The 12,787-nt window shown below is 43.9% G+C and overlaps 1 protein-coding gene across 11 annotated transcripts in view; it reads right to left on the bottom strand.

Moving 5' to 3' along the window:
• Window positions 1–12,787, bottom strand: part of TEAD1 (TEA domain transcription factor 1) — a 247,793-nt gene that overhangs the window by 182,755 nt on the left and 52,251 nt on the right. For 2 of the 11 annotated variants that reach the window (XM_045825351.1, XM_045825357.1), the window contains exon 1: window positions 1,661–1,785. The exons of 2 other annotated variants lie outside the window; for them this stretch is intronic. In XM_045825351.1, coding sequence (XP_045681307.1) covers window positions 1,661–1,750 — 90 coding nt within the window. In that variant the 5' untranslated portion in view covers window positions 1,751–1,785. Of the gene's footprint in view, window positions 1–1,660; window positions 1,786–5,664; window positions 5,829–12,787 lie in introns of those variants that run through there. 7 more of the 11 variants (XM_045825349.1, XM_045825353.1, XM_045825355.1 and 4 more) reach the window with 5 other exon arrangements.

The raw sequence follows: 12,787 nt of genomic DNA, 5'->3' as shown, positions 1-12,787 counted from the left end.
TTCCCCACTTTTAATGTACATTATTTTAAATTCATCCTGGCAAGCTGCCTTAAATTCATTCTGAAATGAGACAGGGAAGTTATTTGTTTTATAATTATCTCCCTTTCTCACATGCCCTACCCATGTACCAGGCACTGGAGAGACAGAGATGAATACATGTGTTACCCTTCCTGCCCTCAAGGAGAACCCTTTCAGAAAAGAGACCAGTAAGTGAGTTAATTATCACTCAAGACTTCAAGCCCCTTGGGTGGGAAACTTCCCCTGCCCTCTCCCCATCAACTTCCCCAACCTCCTCAGCATTCCTGCAGGCAGCACCTTTGCTCACTCACTGCACAGGCATGATTTATGTGTCTGTCACCCTCGTTTGTGGGTCTGTGAGATCCACGCCTTTAATCATTTTTCTGTCCTGGACATTTACCTAAATATCTGGTACATAGTAAATGTTCCCCCAAAACAATAACTAAATGGATGTCTCCAGAGTGGGTCCCTGAGTCAATAAATGAATGAACAAGTAAATGAATACATGATGCCAATGGAGGAATGGAGAGAACGCTGCTGTAGCATGGAAACAGGAGTGGATTCTGCTCGTCAACAAGAGCCTTGCAGCAGGTGACGCTCAGACTGGCCCTGAAGCGTGAGCAGGGAGGCCTGTTCAGAGAAGATACCCATGGAGGAGGAGTAGCGAAGAAAGGGCAAAGCAAGAAAGCAGAAACGGTGGGGCAAAGGCTGGAAAGGCAAGCTTGACCTGATCGCAAGGGACCTCACGGATTGTGACAAAAGGTCCGCACTATTTCATACAAAGGCAACAAGGAACTGGGGGTAAAAAACAAATATATAAATTTGAGATCAGAATGTTTTAATCAAAAACATTTCCAATGTGTCCCAAGGCCAGAAGAGTTCTCCAAATTCAAGTGTTACAATGTGGCATATCCCTTAAAGCATTTCAAATGTATGGAGGCGCTTTAATGCACCAGATGACAATGACAGTTTATACAGGTGTGCTTGTTTAAACAGCCCAGAGCCACGGGATGATTAGCTCTGCTAGGGACCCAGTCACTCAGCTCTTCCAGTAAGAGCTCATCAGACTCTGTCTTCAAGCACTCTACATTATTTCCCTGGTCCCTAAAGAGGGCTGTGTGCTGACAGTGTGATCATCCCTGAACCTTGTGTGGGGAATAGAATGCTTATGCTCTATTCTAGGGTAGGGCAGTGTGCTCACACAGTGTGCAAACACCAGCTAATACCCACATGAGCCAATGTACCAACCAACCCAAAATACATGATGTTGTGCATTCAAAAATGTCCCCCCGTTTCCAATGTTCACTGATACAACTGAGTCCCCACCCTGCAGGTGAGAAATATTGAATACAACCTGCCACTTAATGATGACACAGTGAAGGAACAGCTGCAAAACAGGTCTTACACTAAGAGGGATGCAAATTCAGGGCTGATGAACGCCTCACCCTGACCTCCATCCCTGCCCTCCAAATTTAAACCTGGTCCTTGGTTTATACTTAGTTCAATTTCAGCAGGGGAAAGAACTTTGGCACTCTGGCTGGAAACTGGCTGAGGCAAGAGAATTGAGTAACTAATGCCCCCACTTTAGACACTTAGACAATAAGCCACTCATTCAATTAACACATATTACTTGAGTACCTACTGTATGCAGAGCACCAGCGCCAAGTGGTCCACAAGCACTGCAAGAGCATCCAGTGGGGCGAGACCCTCTCAGGCAGAGAGGTACAAACATCCAGTTCTGAAATCAGGCCTTGCTTCTGCCTTCGCTCCCACAAGGCCCAGGGTGTTCTAAAGGACTCTTCCCTCCTCAGTCCTGGTATTTTCAACAAAGGTATCAAGTAAAAATGGCAAAAGGCCACAATTCCATCAACATTTCTGCAGCTCCCCAGCATGTGTGTACATGTACGTGCGTACACACACACACACACACACACACACACACACACACAGAAGGCATCTCTTTGAGGGAGGGGGGAGGAAGGAGAGAAGGTTATACATTTCCTTCCAGGATCTCTTCCTTTTATAGATTCTGCTAACCCTGGTAGAGGAGGTGGAACTCAACTCCTCTCTCCAAAATGTAATCCATTTTCCATTACTCCTACAAAGCCACTGAAGCTCTCCCTCTCTGTCAAGTCCAATGGGATGCAACTTGAGAGGCCAAAAGGCACAGAGGCAAAGCAAACAAAGCCAAACCATCACATGCAGCCTGCGAGTGTCCCTCACAGACATGGCACACTGAATTCTGAGACCTTCAAAGTCACTTTCCTGCATCTAAGGATCTGTCTGGGAAAGTGCCCATCAAAACCCTAAAAGGATTTACCAGGTCCTGAGTGAGGGAACCCAATCCCACAGACCCTTGAGGGATTCCACTCAGAACCTGGCTGAAGCAGCACCCAAAGTTAGGCCATTAACCCAGGCTTCTCCCATCCCTTCTGATACAACTCGTCACCAAGAATGTCTACACATGCCTTCATTTTTCAAATATATCCCTTCCACTCCTCTCCATTCATTTTGCTCCTCTCTCATGAACAGGACTCCGCTACCTCTCTCTCTGAGCTGGGAGGTCACCTAAATCCCCACACTACCACTACTGCCAACAACCTGGTTTTGCCTGGATATACATCTGGGTAACATAGGTGGCTTCTTAGAAATATAAATCCCAGCTCTGGTGCCACAAGTACTGAATCAGGATCCTTAGGAGATGTATGGTTAGCAAGACTCTCCCATGCTATTCCTCAGCCAGAGAAGTTTTCTGAACATGCAAATATGACTTTTATCATATACTCATTTGAAATCTTTCAGCAGATCCCAACCCCCAACTCTAGGACACCACTGCATAATAGGGCACCCATGGCCTTATTAACCACGTGATCTCAGTCTGCTTCTCAAACACCTGTCCAGTCCCCTATATTCCAGCCACATGATCACTCCAAGGTGCCCAGACACAGGCTGCCTGCTGCACCCCTTCAGCTCCCTGGATCTCTCTGCCCAGCCACTCCTCTCACCACAACCCTGCCTAATGAATGTCTAACAGTCACTCCAAGACCAAAGCCACCAACCTCTTCTCTGGGAAGCCTGAGCAGATTTCTCCACTTAGACCAGTTGCTTCTGCATCCCCCGGGGCCCAAACTTCCAACAGCACACTTAGTGTACTTTGCCATGACTTCTTTGAGATACTGTCTCACAGTGCATCAGTCAACTCCTTGATATTCCTATGTTCAACATCTCTCAACACAGACAAGTTGTTGGGGCTCAGAAAATGTTTGCTAAATATTTTCCTTCATGGGTACCCCTAAAGTTGGAGGGGCCACACTGGAGGGTCTATATGGCCAAAGCAGTTCAATATATGTGAAGGGTGCACAGGTTGTGGAATCCTAAAGACTTTCCACTTATTACCCATGTCTCAGTGTTTTTTTGTTCCTGTGCAAAATAAAACTTATCATTTTACCCACCTATTGTAAAGACTGAATGAGAGGACCATGTAAAGTACCGCCACCTCGATCACTGGCGGTCATTAGGTACATTGCTAACCTGTATGCCTGCCGAATACTGGCTACGTGTGCACACAAACCTCAGAGCTGTGCCTGGCACAGGTTCTCAAATAACTGTCGAACAAATGTGTGTAACTATAATTAATAATTACTACTTACATATCTCTCTTTCCTGCTATACTGAAAATTTTCAGAAGGCAGAGATTCTGTCCCATTTATTTCTGTACCTCATCCCCACTCCCGTTCACAATAAATAATTGTTCAGTTTAATTTAATATAAAATATTAATACAATTTTATGACTATTAAGAAATTCATCCTTGTCTGAGGAATCACAAAGACTGCCTCAGGCATACTCCAGAATAAAAGAAAGAGCTCACTGGCTCCAAAATCTCCCTCTAGTCTCCAAAGCCCTGGCTAGTGGGCCTCCGGTCTCAACACCAAAGCTGCCGACCCCCCACTGCAGGGTAGGGCCTATCACCTACTAAGCCACAGCCTGAGGTCTTAACTGATGACACACGCCCTCCCCAGTTGTGGCATCACAACCCCGTGACACAGCTGCTCCACCCAGGAGAGGGGCAGCTCGAGCAGGAGTAAGTCCGCCTTCTCAGCTCACAGCCAGTTCAACCCCCAGGGGACTTAGGGGGAACAGTCGGGAGAAGTGTCAGGTTACCACAAAAATAACAGGACCAACACCAGGTGGGTGTGCAGGCCAAGTGCAGAAGGGAAGAGAAATAAGAGGCCCAGGAGAAGAAAAAAAAGCAGATGTTTGAGTTTGAATCACAGAGGAACTGGGTTTTGAGAAATGTGCTTTTAACTCATTCATTTAGTATCCAGTCCAGAGTAGCTTACACTTATGTTATATTTAACTACTTTGAATGTGCTTTTAAAAACATTATTTTAGGACAAGAGAAGGATGGAGGTTTTTTAGTTCATTTATTTAATGCTGTCTATAAAAGTCAGATTTGGGTCAGTGAAGGTTTTGACAAGTATTCCCATTCAACAAATGCCTAATATCACTCAGCTTTAATTTTCTCAAAACTACACCCAAGCATGACAAAACTAATTAGGTCTACTGAAGGAGGGGTAAATTTTAAGGGGGGGGGGGGGAAGCTAATAAAAAGCATTTATGCATTTTTATTTTTCCTAAAATGACATCAAAGTCCACTCCTGTGCTACCCTCGTGCAGGAAGACTGCTGGCTTGATGTGGTCTGAGCCAGCCCCGGCATTTCAAATACAGGGAACTTCAATCACTGTGGCCAGTTAGCAGGTTACTGATCCCCCATCCACTGTGCTTTTATCTGGTTTACTCCATAAGCTATGCCCCTTTAATTTGCTTCTAGCCAGTGTTTTACAAGAGAGTGGGTACAGACCCAGCTACAGGAAAAGATGCCTTTGGCTGGGCAGGTGAACACCAAGACCAGGCCATGCACCTGGTGGATTAGTTTCCCACTGTAATCCCTTCTGTGCAAGAGCTGCTGCGGATGCCCCCACAGGGGAAGACTGAGCTAAGTCTAACAGGCACAGTAGATTCCCAGTCTGAAGGTGTTGATAAGGAGGTAAGAAAATTCCAACCCCCGCCCCGAAAAATTTTTTAAATGAGCTCTCTACTTTTTTTAAAGTTACTTTTGATGGGAAAAGGTTTCCCAATGTCACATGATTTCGTAGTTGCTGTTTGACTTTAAATAATCAGGGTTATGAACATTGTAAGGCACAGCAGTGTACCCGAACAGGACTCAACTTCAAATACTTAAAAAAAAAGGCGGGGGGGCTTTAAAATTACAGTTCTTAGTGGCAGCCAGACCAGATGCTGGTAGACATGCATGCAGACAAGCAGATTCTGCGTGTGTTTTTTTTTAACTTTTAAGAAATAGCTCTCTCCCAATCAAATCTATAGAAACTTTAGAGAAGAAACATATTACCAATGGAGTTTGAGTTCTGTAAATTTAGAGTACCAAATAAATAGTAAAATGAACAGCAGTTTCATTCTGCCTTTAAAACACTCAGAGTCTGGCTCCTGGAAGACAGGACCTCGGCCATCTCACTTCTCCTCGTGCTGTCAGAATTCACACAGTTCATGCCCGACACATCACACCGTGCAATTACCAACCAGCATCGCCATTGCTAAAAGATCTTTAAGAATCCTGATTTTTACCATAAAAGCTCTCATTATTATCTCAGTTCTCTTTGGGTGTTCAGCGTGCCTGGTCACTTACAGGAGGAAGAGAAAAAACCGGGACTCAGCTCATCTTTCCCCAGCCATGTCTCCCAGGGAGCTGTTCGTGACTCCACAGAGCAATGCCACACCACCACACTGGCTGACCAGGTTTAAAATTAGCGGAGCCCTGGAGAGCCACGAGTAACCTTCTGACAAGGTTAGCCAGCAAAGCAGAGCACCGCTCAGGGAGGGACATTAATAAGAAGCCAAGTAGAGCCTTTCAACAAGCCCATTAGGGCCTCTCAGAACCCCAGCAGTATGGAAAGCTGGAGGGGCTGGCACACCAGCCTCCTCAGGCTGACCCAGGCTCTTATTTTTACCCCAAGGACTCAGCAGCTTCCTTTACTGGTGACAAACACAACCCCCAGATGTATTTTTCCACATTTATATTCAACATACATGGCCACTGATTATAGTAATTTTAAAACTTTCAACTGGATTTTTAAATGTAATATTTATGAAAGAGTTCCAATGATAAAATTAATACCCTAGAGATAGGAAACATACACAGCAGAAGATAAATTTTCCCCACAGTTATCCACAAAACAAAAGCCAGTACTAACAATGCATTTTGATGCATTTTCTTGCACTAATTCTTCTTATTTCCTATAGTTTTGGGTTCATTTACTGCCCACCTAACATTTCATACTCAGCATTTTCCTGAGCCTTGAAATTTTCTTTGTATTTATGATTTTTAAGAGGTAGAGTATGCCGTGTCATGCATCTGCCATTATTTGGCTATTTCCTCATGGCTGAACATTTAGATTTTGCCCCAACTTTTCGCTGCTAGGGCAACATCCTTATCACCACTTCCTAAGGACAGATTCCTGGAGCCCAAGGACAGGAAACATGTGAAGTCACGGGTGTGGGCTGGGGATCTGTGATGACAAAGACTGCACTTTGTCTCACTGCTGTTTTCTGAATAAAGGAATGTGTCAGAGCCTGACTGGCACAACCATGCTGGTTGTGTAAAATACTGGAATACTTCTACACGAGTTGGTAAAAAGTCAGTGGTTCATCCTGCTGACTGCCCCTGTCCCCATGGCTCCTCACTCTCCAGCAAGTACAGGTACGTGGACACCTGGGGGCCTCCAGTGGTTTCCCCTGTCAACGTCTATCCCACCTGTCAAACAACACCCTGTTCACTTATAACTTATGATTTGCTTTTTAAATTTTGCTAGGCCTCCCTCCCCAATCAGAGACCACATTTAAAATCTTAATTACCATCACTTCAGCATGACTTCTTAAATTCACTAAATTCCCCAATATTTTATTTTTCAAACTGAAGTGAAGTGAACAATGAATAGGAAACACTTACCAAGATGCCTAACAGAAGGCTGCTCCCACCAAGTGATTCTCTACAAAGCACAGTAAGTGGGGTTAGACAGAGATTAATATCATCATCATCAGATTCGTGACCTAGTACTAGGACCAGTGATATTGGTTCCCCAAGGATAAAAGTTATCTGCTTAAGTCTCATGAGATTTTGAAACACTCTCAGATCATCAACTATATTCTCAGAAACTTAAGCATAAATATCAAAATGCTAAACCTAGCAATCAGTAGAAGAGTCAGCTACAGCCTAACCTATGCCCAGACCACCCCATCTACCTTAGCTCTCTTTGCTAAGCTAAACTATTTCCTGTGGGAGTAAACAGGTAACTAATACGTGGAGCAGAGTTTCATTTCTCTGTAATGTTTTTGTCCATCCTCTACTGGGGAAGCCAGGGCTGGAACACCAGCCAGGAAAGGGATGGAGGAAAAACAAGGGGCCTGTAAAATCAGACTTTGAAAACCAAGAAGGTGCTAGCCTGGACACATCACAGCACTGTCCAGCTCAGCAGCTAGGATCACAGCCCAGCTGGAGTCAGGTCAAAGACAGTGCCCGTCCACACCTCTGTTACGCAAGCACATGCTCCGAACTCCAAGTCACTGTGCGAGCTAAAGGATGAACTGCAGCTCCTCTGCCAAATCAGCCAACTTCTAATTGATGGAAATAAAAAAAAATTTTGGCTCCTAAAATCAAACATAATGACAAAAGTTTAAGAAAATACCTTCTAGGAGTCAATGGAAATACTATCCACAGCTAACATTTATTCAACACTTACTGAGTAAGGCACAGGGGTCGGGACTTTTTATTATTTCTTCTAATCCTCATCACAACCGTATTAGGTAGAGATGTAATATTACTAGGTCCATTATTCAGGTAAGAAAATGGAGTTTAGAAACACTGAGTCATTTGTCCACTTGTCAGACTGAATTCTGGGGTGCCCTGCTGCATGGTCCCACGGCATTATGCCTCACAGCCGAGCACCTTCCTAAGTGCCTGTCAACACATCGAGGCCCTGGTGCCGAGCTCCATGAAGGCGGCACCCTTATCTTACTCGGATGTGTCCTCAGGACCTGGTTCACCACACATCACCTTCAGTCAGCACTGGATTTTTTAATTAACTGCCAGAAAAGAAGAGGCTAGAATACTGCTCTGATTTTCAGAGCTCACATGCAGGGTTGTGTTAAGGAGTAGCTAACAAGGCAAGTTAAACTCACAGAAAACCCAATGGTTTTTTTAACCTGAAACAGAAAGGAAAAGAATCTAACTGCAGAGGATTCCCAGACAGGTGCCCACAGCTGCGTCTATTTTAAAAAGACTTGTGAGGAAGGTAGTTTCCATAATTTACACCCCTACAGAGTTGAAGCTCAGTACCTATCTTCTGATATTCCAGGCTGAGACTCAGGTGCCAGGAGCCGCACAGGGGTTTAGACACATTACCTCTTCAAACTCCCCTGAGGTCAAGGGAATATTTTCTTCTTTGCAGGTACAAAAGTTTAAATTGCAGTCTGATCATTTGTCAAGCACCTATTCTTTGGGCCAAAATTAGAAAACATTCTTTAAGGCTGCTAACGCTTGATCGATACTTGACAGGTCACTCAGAAGGCAGGGACGATAATTGCTATTCTTTGCCTAGTCCATTTTCCATTCTTTAAGGCAGCTAGTACGGGTACAGCATTTCATCTTTATGTGTTTCTGTCATATAATTTACTTAATCACCCCTAAAACTACCCTGCTATACACACTTCCAAGTCTACTCCTGCTGTTTTGTTTCACACCAGAAAACAAATCTTTGCATTTGCTACTGAACAACATATGTTGCTTCTTTATGCCCCCCCCCTTCCAATCACTGAGCAAACTATGAGTGAGGCTAAGAGGCAAGCATAAGCTAGGCCCATCCATAGTGGAACCCCATCATGCAGCAGCAAACTGCCAGAGTATACAGCACCCCCACTAAAAAATACAAATGACTTCTAGCATGGCTTAAGTTTGGCTTCAGGGCAAACCCATATGGGACATGCATATATTTGAACTACAGCTCCAAGCAGGTAGCAGGTAACACTGAAATGACACTGTTAATGGAAGAAATGTACCTATGTGTGAACTGTCCAGGCACCCTCCGTAAGTAAGCCAAGTCCTTGCATGAGCCTTGGGCTTTGATTCTCATTCATTCAAAAAGAACTGTCACAGGTAACAAATGTTTCAGAATCTGAGATAGGGAAGCTGAAACTCAGAGAGCATTTTTAAATGTAAATAATGATTACTTTTTTTTTTTGCTTTGTCTTTTGTTTATTTAGTCAAACCATCCTTATTATGGATCGCATGTGAATTACAGAGCCAGAGATATGTCATCACGCACTCTGACTCCAAGGACCTTAACTTCTGCTGGTAAGACACAAATATCATATAACCTTGAGCAATTCCTTCCTTTTCCAACCTGGGCCTCAGTTTCCTAGTGCTTACACACAAGGAAGCTAAAACCAGACTTGTAGGAAGCTCTCAAGTATAAGATTCTGTTTCTATGCCATTCAGCTGTCAACCAGAACAAATAAACTTCTGGCCCACACATGGCTGGATTGTCCAAAACTTAAACCTTTTGATTTTTTTTTATTTTAATTTTATTTTTTAAATTTAAGTAATTTTTTTCAAGCCTCAACTGAGGATACGTTTATTGATTTTAGAGAGAGGGAGGGAGGCAGGAGAGAAACGGGAGAAGAGAGAGAGAGAGAGAGGGACAAAAAGAGAGAAATATTGATCACCTACCTCCATGTACCCTGACCAAGGACTGAACCTACAACCTAAGTATGTGCCCTGACCGGGAATCGAACCTATGACCTTTTGGTGCACAGGACAATGCTCCAACCAACTGAGCCACACCAACCAGGGCAAAACTTCAATCTTTTTAAAGTCCCATAAAATATTAGTAACCGCTTTATATGTATGTACATACTAACAGCATTTTTGTTTCTAAAGAAGCAGACTGTTTCTGACAAAACAATAAAAGATGGTGATTATAAATCTGTTTTAAAATTAGGAAAATTATAAGTAAAATTTAAAAACTGTATTTCATGCACAATTAAATGCAAAAGAGAAGCAAATTCATTTCTCTATCTCAAAAAAAAAAATTCTTTTTTTCCTGCTTTACCCATGACATTTCTTTGTGAATAAGAATAAAAAAATAAGGTTCTAGCTGGAACCCACCACATCCCATATGACCACCAAATTCGATAAAAGTTCTATATTGAATCAATATGTTCAAGCACCATTTAATAAGCTTTGAGGATTCTATCAGCACCTGAAACTTAGAACACACACAGTGAATAGTCATAGATTCACAGGTGGGTTTAAGAACAATCATTGATAAAATGTGTTTTCAAAGGAAGAGAGGTGATCACTCGTATCCAACATTACAGCAGGAGCTATTTGAGTTTAACAAAGTATCTAAAATCTTAAATACAAATAACATTCTAATTCCATGTGCTCCTTCAAACGGAATTCATTTTTTCTGTAAGGTACACTGCTCCAATGCAAGCCTGCCTTTCCTAAGTACTTTGATCTAGGCGGGGCAATGGGAAAAAGGAAAGAACAAAAGGCTAGAAAAAAATAAAGCTCTTTGGTCTTAATGGGCTGTAAACATATTAACATATTCCAGTTTTAAATGGAGATAGTAATGAGAGGAAGGAAAAAGGATGCATTTGGAATTTTAGAACATTTCTGCGAGGCAAACTATTTGCCAGAGTAAACAGTGATCACAACCACATTAACACTTTAAGAGTGACTTCTGTTCACAACTCACATATACTGATGCAGTTGCTTAAGGGACTGTCCCTTCCACTTCTCTCATTGTCTAGGTGAAGCACAACCTACAAAGTCTGCTTCGGCAGGGCTATTTCTGTGGTGCTGATGGAGACACAGAAGCAGCAGTACCTGGATCATTTGGTTCTGTTGGTGTCACACAACACCGAAAAGCATTCATTCAACTGCCTCAAACAGGCGTGAAGCCAACTTCAGGCCAGGCTCTGTGCTGACAAAGATGAGTAACAAACTTGTTCCTCCCTCAAGACCTCAAAGTCCAGGAGAAGGCTGACACATGAACACATAACACAAACACAACCTGGTAACTGTACGTATAGAAAGATGTGTTGGCAACATGGGGAGCAAAGTGGTGACAGGGCCAGAGGATGCACATCTCATGGACTCTTTAAGCCTGCCTTGGTCACAGCTGTAACCTCACAATCCAGAGCAGTGCATAACACATAGTAGGCGCTCAAAAAAACAAAGCAGGTTAGGAGGCAGGGAGGGCAGGCAGAGATCTGCCAAGAGACTGGGAATTTGGTAAGAAGCCAGGTTCTTGAACAGAGCTGGGTTTTGATGCCCACTCCACCACTCTGAGGCTGTGTACCAGGGCAATGCATTTACTGCTGCCATGCCTCAGTGTCCTCGTGTGCTCCCTCCTAGGGCAGTGAGGAGATAATATACATAGAAATGCCCAGGACTGCAAACATGTTAACCGCGCCCCCCCCCCCCCGCCCCCAACAGACCCGCCGTCCCCATAGCTACCTTCTGTCTGGGGCACGGACCTGGGATGACACTGAACCACCATGGTAGGACAGGATCTTTTTTTGCCTCTATCTCCTATCTCTCTTCTAATCCTTCCTGCAGTAGCCCCTGGGCCCTTGCTGACTCAAAGAGAATGTAGCAAAAAGGAATTGGGAGGGAGAGGAAAAGAGAATCCTATAACTATGGAGGAAGGAGTGAGCCATTCCTTGGAATGGAAGCTGTCAGTAGTTCTAAACTGGATAAAAAAACAATAATAAACTCCTGAGCCAGACACTGAAAAGGTTCCAATTTCTGCTGGATACACTGCTTTTCTGGACTGCCTCGGGTTCTTGACAATTAGCTGGAGATATTTTCTCCCCATCTCCCTGCATGAATTTCCTTTTCTAAATTAAAATAATTGCAGCACATTAACACTTGATCAACACAAAAGACGAAACCAAGCTTTAACATAATCTTAGACCTCACATGTTCTTTAAAATCAATGAGTGTGTATTTGCATATTTCTATCTAGCTGTGAATGCACATTTGTTTACTTACACATGTACATTCACATGTACACATGTGTGACTTGAGAAGGTATGCACTGCTGAATACACCTCCCCAGCAATATGCACTAGGCTTCTGGTAGTTGGGGGACTATGACAAACACCGCCATGTACCAGGAAGACGGCAGGAGGAATAAACTGTGTCTACCTCAGAAACCTGCAGGCTCAGACTGCACAAACAGCTAAGCCCCACCCAATGAAGAAACCCCAAAACTTCACTGAAGATGACCACTGGGGCAAGGCTTGAGGTGTTCAGAGTCCCTGTAATTGTACCTGGCCCCAAAGAAACCTGTCTCCCTTCCTGGACAAAAACTTCCCTTTTGATGAACAAGGGCCTTTGCTGTAACCGGAAGAGCTAAAGCAGTTACGGAGGGAAACAGGGGCCCCAGAGCCACCTGGAAAATACCACAGACACACCAGGGGAGCTGGAACACTCAGGTTCCTGCCCTGTAACTCTCTGAGGCTAAGAAATGCTGCCCAGTTCACTGTCATTCACGCAGCAGGCCTTTCCTCAGCAGCGGCGGTGCCCAAAGTCCAGGGCTTGAGCTCGCTTCTTCTCATGTGTGCTTCACCACCCAGAAAGGCAAGCAAGATGGGGTGGCTCTGCTTTCACCGGTGAGGGTCT

Source organism: Phyllostomus hastatus, unplaced genomic scaffold (assembly GCF_019186645.2).
Source record: "Phyllostomus hastatus isolate PE091 unplaced genomic scaffold, TTU_PhHast_1.1 phas_scaffold_585, whole genome shotgun sequence".
NCBI classification, from domain to species: domain Eukaryota; kingdom Metazoa; phylum Chordata; class Mammalia; order Chiroptera; family Phyllostomidae; genus Phyllostomus; species Phyllostomus hastatus.
The sequence above is the reverse complement of the archived record's forward strand: the minus strand, read 5'-3'. Positions and strand labels throughout refer to the sequence as shown.